We start from the raw sequence: 18,228 nt of genomic DNA, 5'->3' as shown, positions 1-18,228 counted from the left end.
GTATTAGAAATCAGATCATTGGTTATTTCTGGTGGGAGGTTTGACTGGGAAGGGGCAGGAGGGAATTTTCTGGAGTGATGAAAATGTTCTGTATCTTGATAAGCATTTTTCAAAACTAATTGAAGAGTTTACTTAAGATAGGAGGATTTACCTATATGTTATTTATGCCTTAATAAAAATTGTTCAAATACTAATAACTGTTGAATCTAGTTGGAATGTATACAGATATTCATTGTTATGCTTTCAACTTTTGTTTGTGTTTAAAAATTCCAGACTAAAAAATTGGGAATATAAAAGATAAATTCATTGTTCATTTTCTTTGATACTGTATAGTTTCAGTAAAGGTTAAGGTAAAGTGTAAAGGAGCAAAGAAATGTGATTAAAATAGATGTGTTCTTGGCAAAAGAAGAAAGGTGGCTTGAAACTATCTAGGAGACTTGAACACAGATATAGGGAAAGAGGAAGAAATCAGTGGAAAGGAAAAGAGAGATGTTGAGATCAAGAGGATTGATGGGTTCAGAGACAGGCAGAGAAAGGATTAACAGGACAGGTGCTTAGAAACTGAGCTCAGTATTTCATGCATGGTGCTTCTTATGGGTTGTAAGCTCCTTGGTGGAAGGGCTGTACTGTATTCTATAAATCTTTATTCCCCGGAAGATCCTGGCTCACATTGGCCTTCACTTAATGTCTGTTGAACAATGTTAAACTCTACTGAGGTGGAAATCAAGGTCTAAGGAGAATAAGCCAAGATCAAGAAAAAGCCAAGCTAAAGTTAATGGTGGAAAGCCAGAATTAGAACCTACTCTAGATACTGTTCATTCTTTTACTCATTAAACCAATGAGAGGCCCACAGTTTTCCAAGCATTTGTCAGTCATTATAGTCTAGCGGGTTTAAAAACACTTTTAAGAAAAAAAGTTAAACGATAATTATTTATATAATAATCACACAAAGACCTACGTAATTACCATGGAAAAATATCAGGAAGGAAATATTCGGATCCTATGAGCAGTCAGAGAGGGATCTGAATTAAAATGGGGGCATGTGGGTTTAGGGAAGGTCTTTCTGAGGAAGTGACACTTAAACTGAGAGCTGAAGGATGAACAGGAATTAGGCGAAGAGGTGTAGTGGTAAACTATTCTTGGCCCAGGGATCAACATTAGGTGTCTTAAATGGATTCCATCCACCTCTTCAAGGAAATTTGAACCCTGGATTTGGTCCAGCGAATTTTTTGACCAGCTTAACTCAGCATCTTCTCATCCTTTGTCAGCAAGTCAGGAGTGCCGTGAAACTTCCTTCCATCTTCTCTTCCTCTGACATTTCATTTTTCCCAGCTATCTTATTTCCCTGACCCCTCGACTTTCTATCAGGGTCCTTCTGGGCGCTCTCCTATTTCACTTCTCCAACTTCCCTCCCCCAACCCTTTCAACTCTGCAGTCCTTGACATTCAGTCGCCCTTCAAAGTCAGAAAGAACCAGCCAGGTTAGTACTGAGGATATTATCAACCCAAAAAGGTCTCACCAACCTTGCCCCATTAGATCAGGACAATAGCTTATCCAACACCCATATTTAGGTTGTTTCGCCACAACTACTCCGGGGGATGCCTTTATTTGTGGGTGCTCCCTCCGTCCACAGCCACCGTGGGGAAGGGCACTGTAAATGTTCCCGTCACGAGTCCCGGCCATTTCTTCTTCCTCTCCGTCCCTCCCACAGCCCAGGCCCTCCTCCAGTCCCGCGGGTAACGCTGCAGTCGCGAGGGCGCTTCAGGGACTGGGGCTGGGCCTCCGCGCCGGGGCGAGAAGGCACCCGCGGGCTGAGAGCTGCACGGCGACAAGGCCGAGTGCCGGAAGGCGTGCGGGAGGTGGACAGGCAGCGGGAGGGGGCGGGGACTCAGGCGAGGCCAGAGCCGCAGGCCTGGGGGGCTGGCGGAAGACGCGGGCGGAAAGCGGCTGGCTGAGAGGGCGGGGCGCCTGGAGGGCGGGGCCGCGCTCGCCGGGGGCGGAGCTCCGGCGGTGGTCACGTGACGGGCCCGGAGGCAGCGGCGGCGGCGGCGGCCGCGGAGTCTTTAGCGGCTCCCAGTGCAGGATGGTGCTGGAGGCGGCGGCGGCGGCCGTGGTGGCGGCGGTGTCGTTGGCGGCAGCGGGAGGGGGTGCTGTGGCGGCAGCGGCGGCGGCGCCCGCGGGTGGTATAAAATGGCGGATTTCGAGGAGTTGAGGGTAAGCGGGGGCGTGGGAGTGGAGAGCGGAGGCCGCGGGGGAGGGGAGGGGAGGGGAGGCGAGGCGGGGAAGCCGCAGCGTCGCCGGCCGCCACCTTCTTGTTTCGCGGGGACCGGTTGGCGGAGCTCCGAGCCCCGGCCCGCGTCCCAACGGGCGCCCGGGCGGGCGGGGGAGGGGAGCGAGGCGGCGGAGGAAGCCCGTGCCACCCGGTGGTGGCGGGCCTGGGGACCAGGTGAGCCGGTCGGTGGGTCCGCACACCTGGCGCGGGGCGCCGGGGCCGCTCTCGGGAGGGGCTCGTGGGGACCCAACTTACCCGTTTATTTTAAGAGGTGAGGTGGGAAGCAGGATTTGCTTTTCCACCTTCGCGAGGGGTGTACGTGTCTGGCGATTCCTAAGTCTACGGGCTACTCACTTGGTGGGAAGCTGTCTTCTGAAACGTGAAGTTGCTTTTAGGAATTCTCTCTCTTCTGTGGGTGATGCTACCTCTTAGTCAGATCTGTCTCGAGAAAGGCCCCTTCCCCCCACCAGTGCTTCCTCAACATCTTGGGGAGAAGCGTGGTCTTTTGGGAACCCTGCCTTCAATGATCGGCCTTAAACCTTGGTATTTTCTTAGTGCCATGGTAAGAACTCCGCAAAGTCCGTGTTGTCATGAGGTTTGTGAACTCGTTTTGCACTTGAAAATTTTTTCTCCCTAGCCTTTCGAACAAGATCACAACTTTATTTTTGTTTACCTTTGTATAGTAGAGGTTTGAAATGCGCTGTGTTGGGGTTAGACGGAAAAGATATTTTTCCCGTGGGTGATAACCTTCAAAGCCCTCAACTGAGACATAATTGTGATAAACGAGCCAGATTTTTTTATGGATCGCTGAATTACTGGCGGCATAAATGGGATACTTAAGATCGGAAACCCTGATTTTAAAAAAAAAGTCTTTCAAAAAAGGGATGAAGAGGAACTTGAAATTAAGTTAACTGCAGTCAGTTTGCACAACCATGGACGTGTTGTTAGCATTACTGTTTCCGAATAAGAAGGAAAAGAAATCTGGTAAAAGATTCAGTTTGTATGTTTATTATTGTTTTTTGGAGAGGGATGGGATGCGGGGGAAGCATGTTGTTTGGTTACCTGGCTGGTTTGGTGAACATCAGCAAAAGAACGTATTCATTGTTCTGATCTAAAGGTAAATTGCTTCAGTTCGAATAATGCCTGCCATTTTCTCTCTTGCTGTTTCAAAAATTATTTAATTCCCGGTAAAGAGAAAAGTATCTTCATGCATTTTATGCCCTATGCTAGTTTACACAGAGAACCGTGATAGTAGGTAAAGGGTGTTCATATTGGTAAGTGTAAGGGTGTTAGTGTCAGAGCCTCAGCTGTAGGGGTTATAACACCTGTAGAGCTTTTGAAACAACCAGGCCTGAGCCTCACCTGTGTAAGTTCATGCATTAGGTTTAGGATGGGTTGAGAATACTGAAGTTTGTAGTTATTTATATCTGCAGTATTGTCTTGGGTTTTGTGTAGTAACGGATTATATAACTTTATCTCTTCTAAGATTTTTTTTTTTTGTTGATGAAAAGTTTTCCAGGGCTTGTGTTAGACTTTTCTGTCGTTTGTCAAAGCTTAATAAAAAGTGAAGAATTTATTTATTGGTATAGGGCAGAAAGGGCAGTCAGTGCTTAGGTTGGAGTGGAATCAGGAACTGGAAAGTAGTTGGAAACCAAGATTTTCTCTTTGTCTCCCCTTCTTCCCCCTTCCCTCCCCACTCCCTCCATCCTCTGTCTCCATCCCATACCCCTCTCTCTTCCCTCCCATTTTGTTTTGTGGGTCAGCTTCATCATCTTTTTCTGTAAATCAGCTGTCTTTTCTTCTCCCTGCACTTGCTGGAAGATAGCTCCTCTGCCATAGTTCACGTTAGGAGACTTAACTGGGGAGAGTTTTCAGAGGAGGGAAGGGTATGGGCTGTGCAAATGCTGAAAGAGTTATCCACCCCAGTTTTTGCCTTACCTGCTCAGTAGCATCCTCTACACTTAAAGATGTGCTGTAGCTCTCCCCACTCCCCATTGCAAATCGTGACGATGATGATGATGGCAGATATCCATTATAAGAAAGTGCTTATTATATTCCCGGCCCTGGTTTAAGCACTTTACATACATACTTATTTAGTTCTCACAACAATTCTGTGAAAAATTGAGGCACAGAGAGGTTGAATAACCTAACCTAGATCACACAGCTAATACTGGAAGACCTGGGATTTTTAACCTCGGAGGTCTAGCTTTAGAGTGAATGCTCCTTAGGGTCTAAGCTCTACTGCTCTGTTCAGTTTCCTTTGGGTCCACGTGGTGCTCCTAGCTACCATCCTGCACTTTATGAACTAAACTGAATGATAAACAATACCCTGCTTATATGATATATAATATTGTAGGGAAAACTGGACAACTGAAGAAAAATCTAATTAGAAAGGAGGAAAAGGGGAAGAAACATCGAGGGTTTTCTAAATGGTCTCTGCTACAGAATATATTCTGAAGTAAATTGAAGGACCAGGAAAAATCACGGGCATTGGTTTGTTGGCTAACTTCTTGGCAGTAGAAGAAATGGCCAGCCGACCTGAATGCCAGGTTTGGCTGCTGATAATGCCGCTGAGAGGATTTCCTTTATCTTTGTCCGTTATCATTCAGGGCCACTTCCTAGGAGCCCGTATAACCAGAGCAGGTCACTGCTGGCTAGTGCCGGCGTCTCCTGTACTGGAGGTCTGGAATTTTGGGAAAGGTCATCTTCACTGTGCTTCAGTGACTCCTGTGCCTTTGCTTTGCTTGGGGGAGGGGAGTTATTTGACGAGGCAACTCCTGACAGAGGAGTTGCCTGACAATTTCAGTGTTTTGAGACTTCCCTGTGGGCCAGTACCAGAGATCTTGTCCAGTCACAGCAGAATATGGCATCCCTACCCTTTGCTGCTTTCAGTTTAAGTGACCAGTAGAATACCAGCACACCTCTCTTCATTTCTTCTGGGAGAGAGGATCGGTGAGGGTCCACTTCTGTCCTGATTATCTATAGCCAGAAGATAAGAGTCACATCATACAAACCTGACTCACAAGATCATCCTGATGGGTTGAGGGAAAGGAAGGGGTAAGTTCTCTGTGAAGGGCAATTGTGGGCTGTGTATAGTCAAAGATGAGTATAATAGTGCATCAGGTATTAGAAGCTTTCAAGGTGCTAGAGAAGAAATTATTCAGTTCAGTGGTGGCTTGTTTAAAACATTTATGTTGTTAGGAGTTTGTGAATTAACTAATTATTGAATTAACCTGGGACAAGCTCATGCAGTCTGGTGGCCTAGGCCTCTGTCACTGTTGCCCTGCTTTCTTCCTCCAAAATATTCTCCAGCAGTGCCAAGCACAGTGGTGGAAGAGAGGCAGAGTAGTTGGAGTCTGAAGTCCCTCACCTCTTCTTCAACCAGAGCAGCTTTCTACCCTTGTCTCCTCCAGTTGCATAATTTCAGTACTCCTTCTGCTGCAGTCCTTAAAAAGGTCCCTGCTACAATTTAACCTGGTTAATCCACTCTTCCTTCTTCTCTCCAGTGTGGGAGTGGAGGGGGGATCTACTGTACTAACTTTTTTTTTTTAGGGCTCTCTCTCCTGTACTCCTCATCCTCTTTCTCTTGTGCATTGAGAGTTTATTATCTCTGTGCGTGTCAGAGAATGAGAGTCAATGTGTGTGCAGGAATCTAGTGGAAGAGCCAGTGATAGTAACTTTCTTAATAGATACCGGTAAGCCAGACACGGAAGATCTAATAAGAGGGTTAAATAATTCTATAACAGAAGATTTTCTGCCTAGAAGGCTTGAGGGTTTGGTTCCTTACTTGCCATCTTCGGGTGCTGTTGGGATACACAGGGAGAATGGGAAGTTAATGGGGAAGAGGAGTGTTGAGGTTAGAGGTCCTCATCCCTCCAAGATGCCAACTATTGGGCAAAGAAATAGACTAATACATATGATAGATGTTAACAGAATTCACCATGTAATTCAAAGCTGTTATTAGTGGATACAACTAAATTTCCAGGAGGACTTCATTTAAGATCATGTCTATGAAAGCACATTCAAAACCAAATATTTAATTTAAAATGAAATAGATAATTTTTTATAGTCAGTAAACCAAGATATTCTTAGCTGTGGTAGACATTTTTGTGTTTGTTTGCTCCTTAGGTCTGCACCCTCCCTCTGGTAAACGTGAATATCTTTTCTGATAAAGGTGGCATTTTTCTAACAAATTCTCCAAATGTTTCTCTTCTCTCAGCATTTTTGCCTTTGTTTTTCTGGATTGGATCTTAGCTAGTCTATTAAAAAAATTTTTTTTTGAGATATAATTCTCATACCATAAAATTCAGCTTTTTAAAGTGTGCAATTCAGTGGTTTTGGTCTATTCACAAAGTTATACAACCATCACCACTATTGAATTTCAGAACATATTCATCACCCCAAAAGAAACCCATGCTCATTAGCAGTCACTCCCTATGCCCTCTTTCCCCCAGCTCTCAGCATCTGCTACTTTGTCTCTATGGATTTGCCTATTCTGGACATTTCATAGAAATAAAATCTTACATGTGGCCTTTTGTGTCTGGTTTCTCTCATTTAACATAATCTTTTCAGATTAATTCTTGTAGATGTATCAGTACTCCATTCTTTTTTATGGCCGAATAATATTCCATTGTATGGAATATACCACATTTTGTTTATCGATTTATGAATTTATGTACATTTGGGTGATTTCCACTTTTTGACTGGTGTGAACATTTATCTACAAGTGTATAAGTATTGTGTGGACATATGTTTTCGATTGTCTTGGATATATAACTAGGAGTGGAATTGCTGGGTCATGTGGTAACTCTGTTTAAGTCTTTGAGGAACTGCCCAACCCTTTTCCAACTGCTACACCATTTTTCATTCCCACCAGTAGTGTATAAGGGTTCTGCTTTCTCCACATCCTTGTCCACGTGGGTGTGAAGTGGTATCTCACTGCGGTTTTGGTGTGCATTTTCCTGATGACTAACTATGTTGGGCATCTTTTCATATGCTTATTGGCCATTTGTATATCTTCTTTGGAGAAATATCTATTCAGACCTTTTGCCAATTTTTTTAATTGGGTTGTTTGCTTTTTTATTACTGTGTATGTTCTTTATATATTCCAGTTACAAGTTCTTAGATATATGGTTTCAAATATTTTCTTCCTTTTTATGGACTATCTTTTCACTTTTTTGATCGTGTACTTAGAAGCACAAATGTTTTTAATTCTGTTTTTTCTTTTGTTGCTTATGCCTTTGATGTCAAATCTAAGAAACCATTGCCTTATCCAGTGTCAAAGATTTATTCGTGTTTTCATCTAAGAGCTTATATTTATAGTTTTAACTTTTACATTTAGATTGTTTATCCATTTTGAGGTAATTTTTGTTTATGGTGTGAAGTAGAGATACAGCTTCCTTTGCATGTGGATATCCAGTTTTCACAGAACTATTTGTTGAAAAGACAGTTCTTTCCCCATTGACTTGTCTTGACAGCTAGTCTGTTTTTATTCAGGAATCTGAATTTAAGAAATTCACAGTTGAATTGAAGTTGAAGTAAAAGTGATGTGGAATCAATTGGTATCATAGTCCAAACTATCCTCTGACTTCATTTTGAACCCACTAGTAACATGGTCATTTCCCTAGACTTTTTGGAAAAATGGTGTGAAACGAATAAGATTTTGTTTTTGTGACTTTGCAGAGAACAATATAAACTTAACAGACATTCGGAGTTCTCCATTTGGTTATTCATACAAGTCAGTAAAAAAGCAGATCTAGATTATGCCACAGAAGGTATGTTTTTTTGTTTGTTCTTTGGGTTTTTTTTTTTTTTTTGGGTTTTTTTTTTGATATTAGCATTGGAGATGCATGGTTTTCAACTGTATGACCTTAGACAAATTATTTGACCTTTTTCCCCCAATCTGGGAATGGCTTTAATAATATATTTAAAATTTCTTATTCTTTTCTTCATCTTTTTCCTTCTTTCATTCTTTTTTTCTTTGAATGAAAATGCAGAAAAATCCAGAACGAAAAGTAAAAGTTCTTTCTTAAATCTTTATATAACTGCCTTTAGTGGGGATTTTTTCCCTTAGTTTTTCTTTTTTCTTTTTTTTTAGGTTAATTCCAAAACTCAAAAATAAAGCATGTCTTTCTATATATTGATTTTTCTTTCAACTCTATAAACAGTATCTGTTGCTTGACTCCCTAGTAGATAAGAAATTTAGGTCATTTCATTTTCCACCTGCCCTAGCACTTTGATTTCTACCAGTTACATTTTTGTTCCTAATTCTGCTGTTGATTATTTTAATCTTTTTGTAACAGTTAAATTTCTCTTTCTTGACCTATCAGTTTTAGACACTATCTCTTTAGTTCCCAGTCTTAAAGAGGATTTAGCACCCATCTTTTTGCCTTTGTTTCTCCCAGCCTCCACCTTTCTTCCCCATTCTAGCCTTAATTTTCTATTGATACTACGTTGTCAAGATTTATAGCATTTATATTGTGGTTTATAACTCTTCTAAACTTCTCTGTGCTTCTACAGGAAGATTCTAGAAATTGAATACTAATAACCAGCCTTTGTAATATGTGTGCTGATATAAGTATTAGTTACTATAGAGCCAAGTAGTGTGGAGCTGTTGAGGAACTTCTGTGTTGTTAAACCTCGGCTCCTTAAAGGAGAAATATAATAAAGCCCTGCATGATTGTGGAGAGCTCATGGAAATCACTTTTAAACTTTAATATTGGGTTCACCAAAAGGTTCTTTCCTTTTTTTCCATAAGATGGCTCTGGTAGCACTTAGTTATCTTTAACTTCATTCGAAACAATTTTGTTAGCTTGTATATGACAGCTGTCATATCAGCGTGCATTTAAAAAAAGACTCATCAAAATTGGTGAATTTTTGTGTAGCCATTTTAATATTGAAGATGGAAGAAAAAAAGCAACATTTTCGCCATATTATGCTTTATTATTTCAAGAAAGGTAAAAACGCAACTGAAACAAAAAAAGATTTGTGCAGTGTACGGAGGAGGTGCTGTGACTGATCGGACATGTCAAAAGTGGTTTGCGAAGTTTCATGCTGGAGATTTCTCACTGGACAATGCTTCACGGTCGGGTAGACCAGTTGAAGGTGATAGAGATCAAATCGGGACATTAATAGAGAACAGTCAATATTATACCATGCGAGAGATAACCGACATACTTAAAATATCCAAATCAAGCACTGAAAATCATTTGCACCAGCTTGATTATGTTAATCACTTGGATGTTTGTGTTCCACATAAGTTAAGTGACAAAAACCTTCTTGACCGTATTTCTGCATGCAGTTCTCCACTTAAACGTAATGAAAACGTTCCGTTTTTAAAACAAATTGTGACGGGTGATGAAAAGTGGATACTGTACAATAATGTGGAATGGAAGAGATTGTGGGGCAAGGGAGATGAACCACCACCAACCACACCAAAGGCCGGTCTTCATCCAGAGAAGGTGATGTGTATACGGTGAGATTGGAAGGGAGTCCTCTATTATGAGCTCCTTCTGGAAAACCAAATGATTAATTCCAACAAGTACTGCTCCCAGTTAGACCAACTGAAAGCAGCACTCCACCAAAAGCATCCAGAATCAGTCCACAGAAAACGCATAATCTTCCATCAGGATAACCCAAGACCGCGTGTTTCTTTGATGACCAGGCAAAAAAACTTAACAGCATGGCTGGGAAGTTCTGATTCATCCGCCGTATTCACCAGACATTGCACCTTCGGATTTCCATTTATTTAGGTCTTTACAAAATTCTCTTAACGGAAAAAATTTCAATTCCCTGGAAGACTGTAAAAGGCATCTGGAACAGTTCTTTGCTTAAAAAGATAAAAAGTTTTGGGAAGATGGAATTATGAAGTTGCCTGAAGAATGGCAGAAGGTAGTGGAACAAAAGGGTGAATACGTTGTTTAATAAAGTGCTTGGTGAGACTTCCCTGGTAACACAGTGGTTAAGAATCCGCCTGCCAAGGCAGGGGACATGGGTTCGAGCCCTGGTCTGGGATGATCCCACATGCCACAGAACAGCTAAGCCCCGTGCGCCACAACTGCTGAGCCTGAGCTCTAGAGCCTGTGAGCCACAACTGCTGAGCCCTGGTGCCACATCTACTGAAGCCCGCGTGCCTAGAGCCCACGCACTGCAACTAAGAGTAGCCCCCCCCCCCCCGCCCCCGCCGCAACTGGAGGAAGCCGGCGTGTGGCAACGAAGACCCAACGCAGGCAAAAATAAATAAATAATTTATTTAAAAAAAAAATAAAGTGCTGGTGAAAATGAAAAATGTGTCTTTTATTTTTACTTAAAACCTGAAGGCAGTTTTTGGCAACCCAGTACAATGTGTTTTCATCTTGTAGCCATTGAACTTTTCTTGAAGATGGGCTTTCTGGAGCTCTCAACCTTTTTTTGTAATTCGGGCAGCTTGCTTTCTGGCTCTTGCTATACATCTGTCATCCTGAGATTACGTTGCACTCCTGGGTTAGGTGTGTTATTTGGATCTCATGTCTTTCTCTTTTTTTTTTTTTTTTTGTCTTTCTCTTTTTTAGACTTCTTTTTGATTTTACTGGAATGTAATCTTGAGTAGTTTTTTTTTTAAAATTTTATTGAAGTATAGTTGATTTACAAGGTTGTGTTAACTTCTGCTATACAGCAAAGTGACTCAGTTACACGTATATATTCTTTTTCATGTTCTTTTCCATTCTGGTTTGTCACAGGATATTGAGTATAGTTCCCTGAGTTATGCAGTAGGACCTTGTTTATCCATCCTATATATACTAGTTGGTATCTGCTAATCCCAAACTCCCAGTCTTTTCCTCCCCCTACACCCCTCTTGAGTAGTTGTTTTAGAAAGGACATGCTGGTGATAGACTTTCTAATTTCTTGAATGTTTGAAAATGGCTTGCATTTGTTCCTGATTGAAAGTTTAGATACAGAATTATAAATTGGTAATACAGTTTTTCCTTTTGAATGTTGAAAGCTTTGCTTTGGGAATTTAAAACACTCAATATTGCTGATAGAGATCCATTGTAAATCTGATTGTTATCTTTTGTGGTAACCTTGTTTACAGTCTTTATGGTGATCTTATCTTTGGTGTTGTGAAATGTGTCTAGTTGTGGGCCTTTTTCATTCCTTCTGGTGGGACCTTTTCGGATGTAAGCCTCTTCAGGTCTGGGAAATTATCTTCTATTTTTTTGTTAATTTTTTTCCTATTTTCTCTGAGACTCTTGACGGGTGAATATCAGATTTCCAAGATTTACATTTTATTTGTTTACATTCTGGAATGTTTCCTTGACTTAGAACTCTTCCATAGAATTTAGTTTAGTAATTATGTTTTTGATTTATAAGAGTTTTATCCTCTTTTCTTTATTTCTTCCCTTTTTTTAAAAATAGCAACCTGTCCTTGAACTCTCTTAGGATACTAATTCCTTCAAAAAGTTCTCTTGAAAAAAAAAGTTCTCTTGAGTCATTTCTCAGAATTCGTAATGGTTAATAGTGGTTTATGTATTTGGGTATATCATGCTAATTTGAAAATTTTAAATATTTAAATTATTTAATAGGTACAAAAGGTTGTTTATAACAGGCAAGATGTAGGTAAATAAACATGCATGTGCTCACCACCCAAGTTAAGAAATAGTTCATTAGGTCAGCAGGGTGCCCTTCCCTGATCACATCCACATTACATAGATATATAAAATTATATGTATATAAATCACACATTTTATATATACAAATTTTTTGTTTTTGTGTGTTTTTAAATTTTATACAAATTGAATAAAAGCTGTATGTATTTGGGGTGTTTTGGTTTATCATTGTTTTTGAGTTTCCATTGTATAAATACCAATTTATCCATTCTAATTGGAAATTTGTGTAGTTTCCTTTTTTTTCCTTATCTACACTTCTGAAATCCAAAAGGCTCTGAAATGCAAAATAAACTTTGTGAACAAACTTAATCTGCATTGATATGGTGTTATTTGTAGTCTTTATTGATCTCATTTAATGTGAATATTTAATACAGTATGTTTCACTGTAGAAACTCTAGGAGTAGCATTGCATTGCTGGGACTTAAGGATATTCGCATCTTCAACAGTACTGGATAATGCCAGATTATTTTCCAAAGAGGATTGTATCAGTATTTGCTCCCTCCAGGAATACAGAGGTTTCCTTAGCTTTCTTGCTAATACTTACTTTTATCAGGCTTTAAAAGTTTTTGCCAGTGAGTATGAAATATCACCTTTTAGTTTTCAATTTTTTCCTTTTACTAATGAGTTTGAGCATCTTTTACTGTGCTGATTAACCTGTTCTTACCCCTTCTGGGATTCTATTCATTTCTTTTGCCCATGTTTGTACTAGGTTTTTTAAAAAAAAAATTTATTTCTTACTGATTTTGTTATACAATTGGATCTATCTATACTTTCTGGACTCTAGTCTCTTAGTGTAACCGCACCATCACATTGTTTTAATTACTGTAACTTTGTACAGCTTCTGTAAAAACAAACTTCTATTGTTATAGGGCATACATATGTATAGAAAGAAAGTACACAGATCATGAGAGTACAGCTAAATGAATTTTCTCAATATAACCATATGCAGGTCAGGAAATAGAACATTACTGGCACCCTAGAGAGTTCCCTTGAGTCCTCTCCCAGTGACTAACCTCTTCCTTCTTAAAGATACCTACTGGCCAGACTTTAACATCTTAGACTAGTTTTGCCTATTTTTTGAACCTTATATAAATGGAACTATATTACGTGTATATTTTTTGTGTCTCACCTCTTCCTCTCAATTTTGTTTGCGAGATTCATCCTTATTGTTGTATGTAATTGTAGTTTTTTGTTCATTCCCTTCCAATAGCAAAATAATAGAGTTCTAGTTTTTCCTTGTCCTTTCTCGTCCACCCTTTTAATTTTAGACATTTTGGTGGATGTTTAGTGGTCTTAATTTGAATTCCCCTAATGAGAAATTATGTTAAGCCCCTTTTAATATACTTACTGGCCATTTGGATGTCTTTTGTGAGGTGGTTTGCCAAGTCTTTTGTCCATTTTTATATTTGGTCTTCTTCATACTGATTTGTAGGAGTTTATTATATATCCCAGATACCAGGACTTGCAGGTTATATTCTGCAAATATCTTCTGGTTTTCCCAGCCCTATAAGTCTATTCAAAGTTCTGCTGGATTTCTTAACTTATCAATTGCCCTTTTTCCATTGGCAGTTATCTCCAGGGGAAAAGAGGCATCAAATATTAGACTCCATTTTCTAGGCTTCCCTTCTTTCCATGGTCTTGGCCTCCCAGGTTCTTGCTGCCTTTTGTAGTGCTTCTTGTCTTCAAACAGATGTTTTTTATATTATGTTCAGTTTTTAAAGTTTTCATAGGGAGGGTTGGTGTGAAACCGTCTAGTCAGTCATTGAGGGACACAGAAGTAGGCCAGGTCCTCCTGCCTTGTACTTCTTCAAGGAATTTCTTGCTGGTTTGCCCCTCCATAAAATTTTAGTATCGTTTTTTAAAGTTATATAGATACACACATGCAACCTGTTGGGATTTTGATGGGAAATGCATTGAATTTGTAAACCAGTTTGAAGGGAACTACTAGCATTTTGTTATTAAGTTTCTTAACCATGAACATTGTAGTATCCATTTATCTAGGTCTTTTACAGTCTCTTTCAATAAAGTTTTATAATTTTCTTCAGATAAACTTTTGCAAGTATTTTGTTAGATTTATTTCTAGGTACCTTATTTTTGTATCAAATCATTAATGGTATCTTTTAAAATTATATTTTCTACCTTGCTGGTGTATAGAAGTACAATTTGACTTCGTATAACAATCTTGCTATCCTTCTAATTGTGATAAATTGTGTATAGAATTCTTTAGGATTTTCTGTGTGGACAGATCTATCTGTGAATAATGACCTCTTTGTTTCCTCCTTTCCAATTCTTATGCTTTTTTTTTCTTTCTTTTTCTTGTCTTAATGTGCTGGCTAGGATCTCCAGTACAATGTTGAATAGAAGCGGTGATGGGGGCATCCTGATCTTGTTCCTGATTTTAAAGGGAATGCTATCAGAGTTTCACAGTTAAGTATGCTGCTTGCTGTAGGTTTATTGTAGATAATCTTTTCAGGTTAAGGGTGTTCCTATTATTAACTTTTTAATTAAAAAGAAAAAGAATGGATGTTGAAGTTTATCAAAAGCTTTTTCTGCATCTTTTGAAAGGATCATATGTTTTTCTTCTGTAACCTGTTAACATGATGAAATACATTGATTGATTTTCTAATATTTAAACCAACCTTGTGTTCCAAGTATAAAGTCAGCCCTGGTCTGTCCCTTTTTTCCATTATTGGACTCAGTTTGAATATAGTTAATGTAGGATTTTTGTTTCTAATAATGAGTAATATTGACCTATAATTTAAAAGATATATATACTTTTCCTCTTTCTTCTGGAAGAGTTTATGTAAGATTAGAATAATTTGTTTCTTGAGTGTTTGGTAGAACTCACTTGTAGAATTGTTACTGTTTTCTTTGCGGGACACATCTTAATCACTGATTCAATTGCTTTGGTTATATGATTGCTCATATTTTCAAGTTTCAAACTGGTTTTGGTAGGTTATACTTTTATAGAAAGTTGTCCATTTCATTCACGTTCTTGAATTTATGGCATTAAATTGTTAGTCTCTTATTTTGTAGTTACTGTCCTTATCTTTTTTTTTAAATGCTCCCCTTTTCTTGATGAGTTTTAAAAGCTAAAAGTGCCAATTTTAAAAAGCTTTTCAAAGAATCAAATTTTTGTCCTTTTTATGCTCTTTAATGTATCCTCCCCCTACTTAATTTCTGCTTTCTTTCTTTCTTTTATACTTACTTTGGGTTTATTTCTATTCCTTTTTTAATTTCTTAAGTTGGACACCTTGCTTATTAACTTTTAACACTTTGACAGGCTTAAATGATCATGAATTTCTATGTATTTGCTTTCCCTGCATCACACAAGGGATGAATTCTTTAATTTATGAGTTACTTAAAAGTTTTGTTTCCAAACATATGGGTGATCCTTTAGTTAATTTGGTTATTGATTTGTAATTGTGTTGTGGTTAGGCAGCATGATCTGTATGATACAGTCCTTTGAAATCTGTTGTGACTGTGGTCAGTTTTTTGTATTTGAAGAGAATGTGTATTTTCTATTTGTTGGTGCAAAGTTTTATATATGTCCAGTAGTTAGGCTTGTTAATTCTGCTGTTCAAATCTTATATCTTTGTTTTTTTAGAGAGCAGGTGTATGTTAGTCTTTTACTAGAATTATTTTTTCAGTTTCCTTGTAGTTTCTTTCAATTTTTAAAATACATTTTAAAATTATTAGTACATGAAAATTTATCATATATTGCTGTTGAATTGAAACTTTTACTCTGTGTAGTGACTCCTTATGTCTAGTAATGCTTTTTGTATTACATATTACTGTTTGATATTAACATACCTATTATTATTATTATTATTATTATTTTTGGTCAGCTAGTTTTGCCTGATTTTTAAAATTCCCCCTTCCCCTACATTTTTGTGTTCTTTTATTTTAATCTCTTGTGAATGTCATGCTATTGAATTAAAAAATTAATCTGCTGTAATAGTGTTGGTCTTTGTAATTTTAAATTAAACTTTTTATTAAAATAATTGTCAATTCACTGACAGTTTTAAGAAGTAATACAGAGACATCTGTGTACTCTTTACCCAGTTTCCCCCATTGGTGATGTCTTGCAAAACTGTAGTACAATATCACAACCAGGGTGTTGATACTGACACAATATACAGACCATTTCCATCACCACAAGGATCCCTCATATTATTATTTTTATAGCCACACCCATTTCCTTTCCATCCCCTTAATCTCTGGGACCCACTCATTTGTTCTTCATTTCTATGATTTTGTCATTTTAAGAATGTTATATAAATGGGCTCATACAGTTTGTCACCTTTTGGGTTCAGTTTTTTGCACTCAGCATAATTCTCTAGAAATTCATCCATGTTGTTAAATGTATTGGTAGGTCATCCTTTTTTACTGCGAGTAGTAGTCCATGGTATGGATTTGTTTAACCATATACCTGTTGAAAGACATCTGAGTTGTTTACAGTTTTTGGCTATTACGAATAAAAGTGCTATGAAGATTTGTGCATAGGGTTTTTTTTTTTTGACATAAGTTTTCATTTCTCTGGGATAAATGCCAGGAGTGCAGTTGCTGGGTTGTATGATTATTGTGCATATAGTTTTTTAAGAACTTGCCAAACTGTTTTCCAGAGTGGCTGTACCATTTTACATCCCTACCAGCAATGTATGGAGTGATCCAGTTTTTCTGCATCCTTGCCAGCATTTGGTGTTACCACTGTTTTTGATTTTAGCCATTCTGGTATGTACCTAGTGATAACTTAGTAAGGTTTTTTTTTTTTTTTTTTTTTTTTTTTCTTAGTAAGGTTTTAATTTGCACTCCCCTAATGGCTAATGATACTGAACATATTTTCCTTTGCTTATTTTTCATCTGTGTATCCCCATTGATGAAATGTCGCTTCATGTCTTTTGTCCTTTTTTCTAATTGGATTGTTTTTTTCCTGTTGAGTTTTGAGAGTTCTAAATATATTCTAGATACTAGTCCTTTGTTGGATTGTCTTTTCATCCTTTTAGCAGGGTCTTGCAAGGGCACAAGTTTTTAATTTTGGTGAAGTTCAGTATATTATTGTTATGCCTTTTGTGAATCTTGCTCTGAGTGTCAAGTATACAAACTCTATGCTTAGCCCTAGATCTTGAATATTTTCTTCTGTGTTTTTTCCCCTAAGTTTTACAGCTTTATTCTAACATTTAAGCGTGTGATCCATTTGGAGTTATTTTTTATATAAAATGTGAGACTTAGGTGGAAATTCGTTTTTTGGTCTATGGATGCGCAGTTGCTCCAGCACCATTTGTTGAAAGGCTGTCTTTCCTTCATTAAGTTACTTTTGCACCTTCACCAAAAACTATTTGGGTGTATTTGTGTAGGTCTATTTCTGGGTTCTCTGTTGTGTTCCACTGACCTTTATGTCTATCCCTCTACTAATACTACATACAGTCTTAATTACTGAGCTAAGTTGTGAAATAGGATAGACAGATTCCTCTCTCTCTATGCTTTTTCAAAATTGTTTTAACTCTTCTAGTTCCTTTACCTTTCCATGTAAATTTTAGAATAATCTCATCTATATCCATAAAAAGTCTTGGTGAGATTTGGGTAGGAATTGTGTTAAATCTGTATCAATGTAGGGAAAACTGATACTGTTACTTTGTTGAGTCTTCCAATCCACAAAGAATCCATTTATTTAGATCTTTTTAGGCTGCTTTCGTGTTTGTAGTTTTCAGCAAACAAGTCCTGTATATGTTTTGTTATATTTTTAAACATATGTATTTTCATTTTCCTAGGAGTGATTATAAATAGTATTGTGTTTTTAACTTGTTTTCGCATGTTCTTTTTAGTATATAGAGATGTGATTGGTACTTGTATGTTGGTTTTGTATCCTGCCACCTTGCTGAACTCAGTTATTCCTTCTGGTAGTTGTTTTGCAGATTCCTTGGGATCTGCAAATACAGGCGGTTTTATTTTTTTCTTTTCAACCCCTATGTCTTTTCTTTTTGTTGTCTTATTCCACTAGCTAGAACTTCCAGCACATCCTTGCCTCATTCCCAATCTTAGGGGGAAGTATTCATTCTTTCACCATTAAGTATGTTAACTCTAGATTTTTTTGTAGGTGCTTTCTGTCAAGTTCAGGAGGTTCTCCTCTATTCCTATTTTTCTGAGAATTTTTATCATGAGTGGGCATTGAATTTGTCAAATGCTTTTTTCTTCATTGCTGTATATATAAAAGATTATGTATATATAATCATGTGATTTTCTTTTTTAGTTGTTAATATAGTGTACTTCATTGATTTCAAACATTGACCCAACCTTGTATCCCTGGAATAG

General features: G+C 38.2%; 1 protein-coding gene across 11 annotated transcripts in view; it reads left to right on the top strand.

The window, feature by feature from the left end:
• Nucleotides 1-2,032: 2,032 nt before the first annotated feature.
• PIAS2 (protein inhibitor of activated STAT 2) overlaps nucleotides 2,033-18,228 on the top strand; it is a 92,606-nt gene continuing 76,410 nt past the window's right edge. For 8 of the 11 annotated variants that reach the window (XR_009521752.1, XM_060028998.1, XM_060028994.1 and 5 more), the window contains exon 1: nucleotides 2,033-2,214. Coding sequence is in view for 7 of the 11 variants with exons in the window: in XM_060028998.1 (XP_059884981.1) it covers nucleotides 2,191-2,214 (24 nt within the window). In the remaining 4 variants the exon portion in view is untranslated. Of the gene's footprint in view, nucleotides 2,215-6,931; nucleotides 8,047-14,253; nucleotides 14,343-16,541; nucleotides 16,651-18,228 lie in introns of those variants that run through there. The other 3 variants (XM_060028995.1, XM_060028997.1, XM_060028996.1) reach the window with 3 other exon arrangements.

Source organism: Delphinus delphis, chromosome 13, assembly GCF_949987515.2.
Source record: "Delphinus delphis chromosome 13, mDelDel1.2, whole genome shotgun sequence".
Lineage (NCBI taxonomy): Eukaryota > Metazoa > Chordata > Mammalia > Artiodactyla > Delphinidae > Delphinus > Delphinus delphis.
The sequence above is the reverse complement of the archived record's forward strand: the minus strand, read 5'-3'. Positions and strand labels throughout refer to the sequence as shown.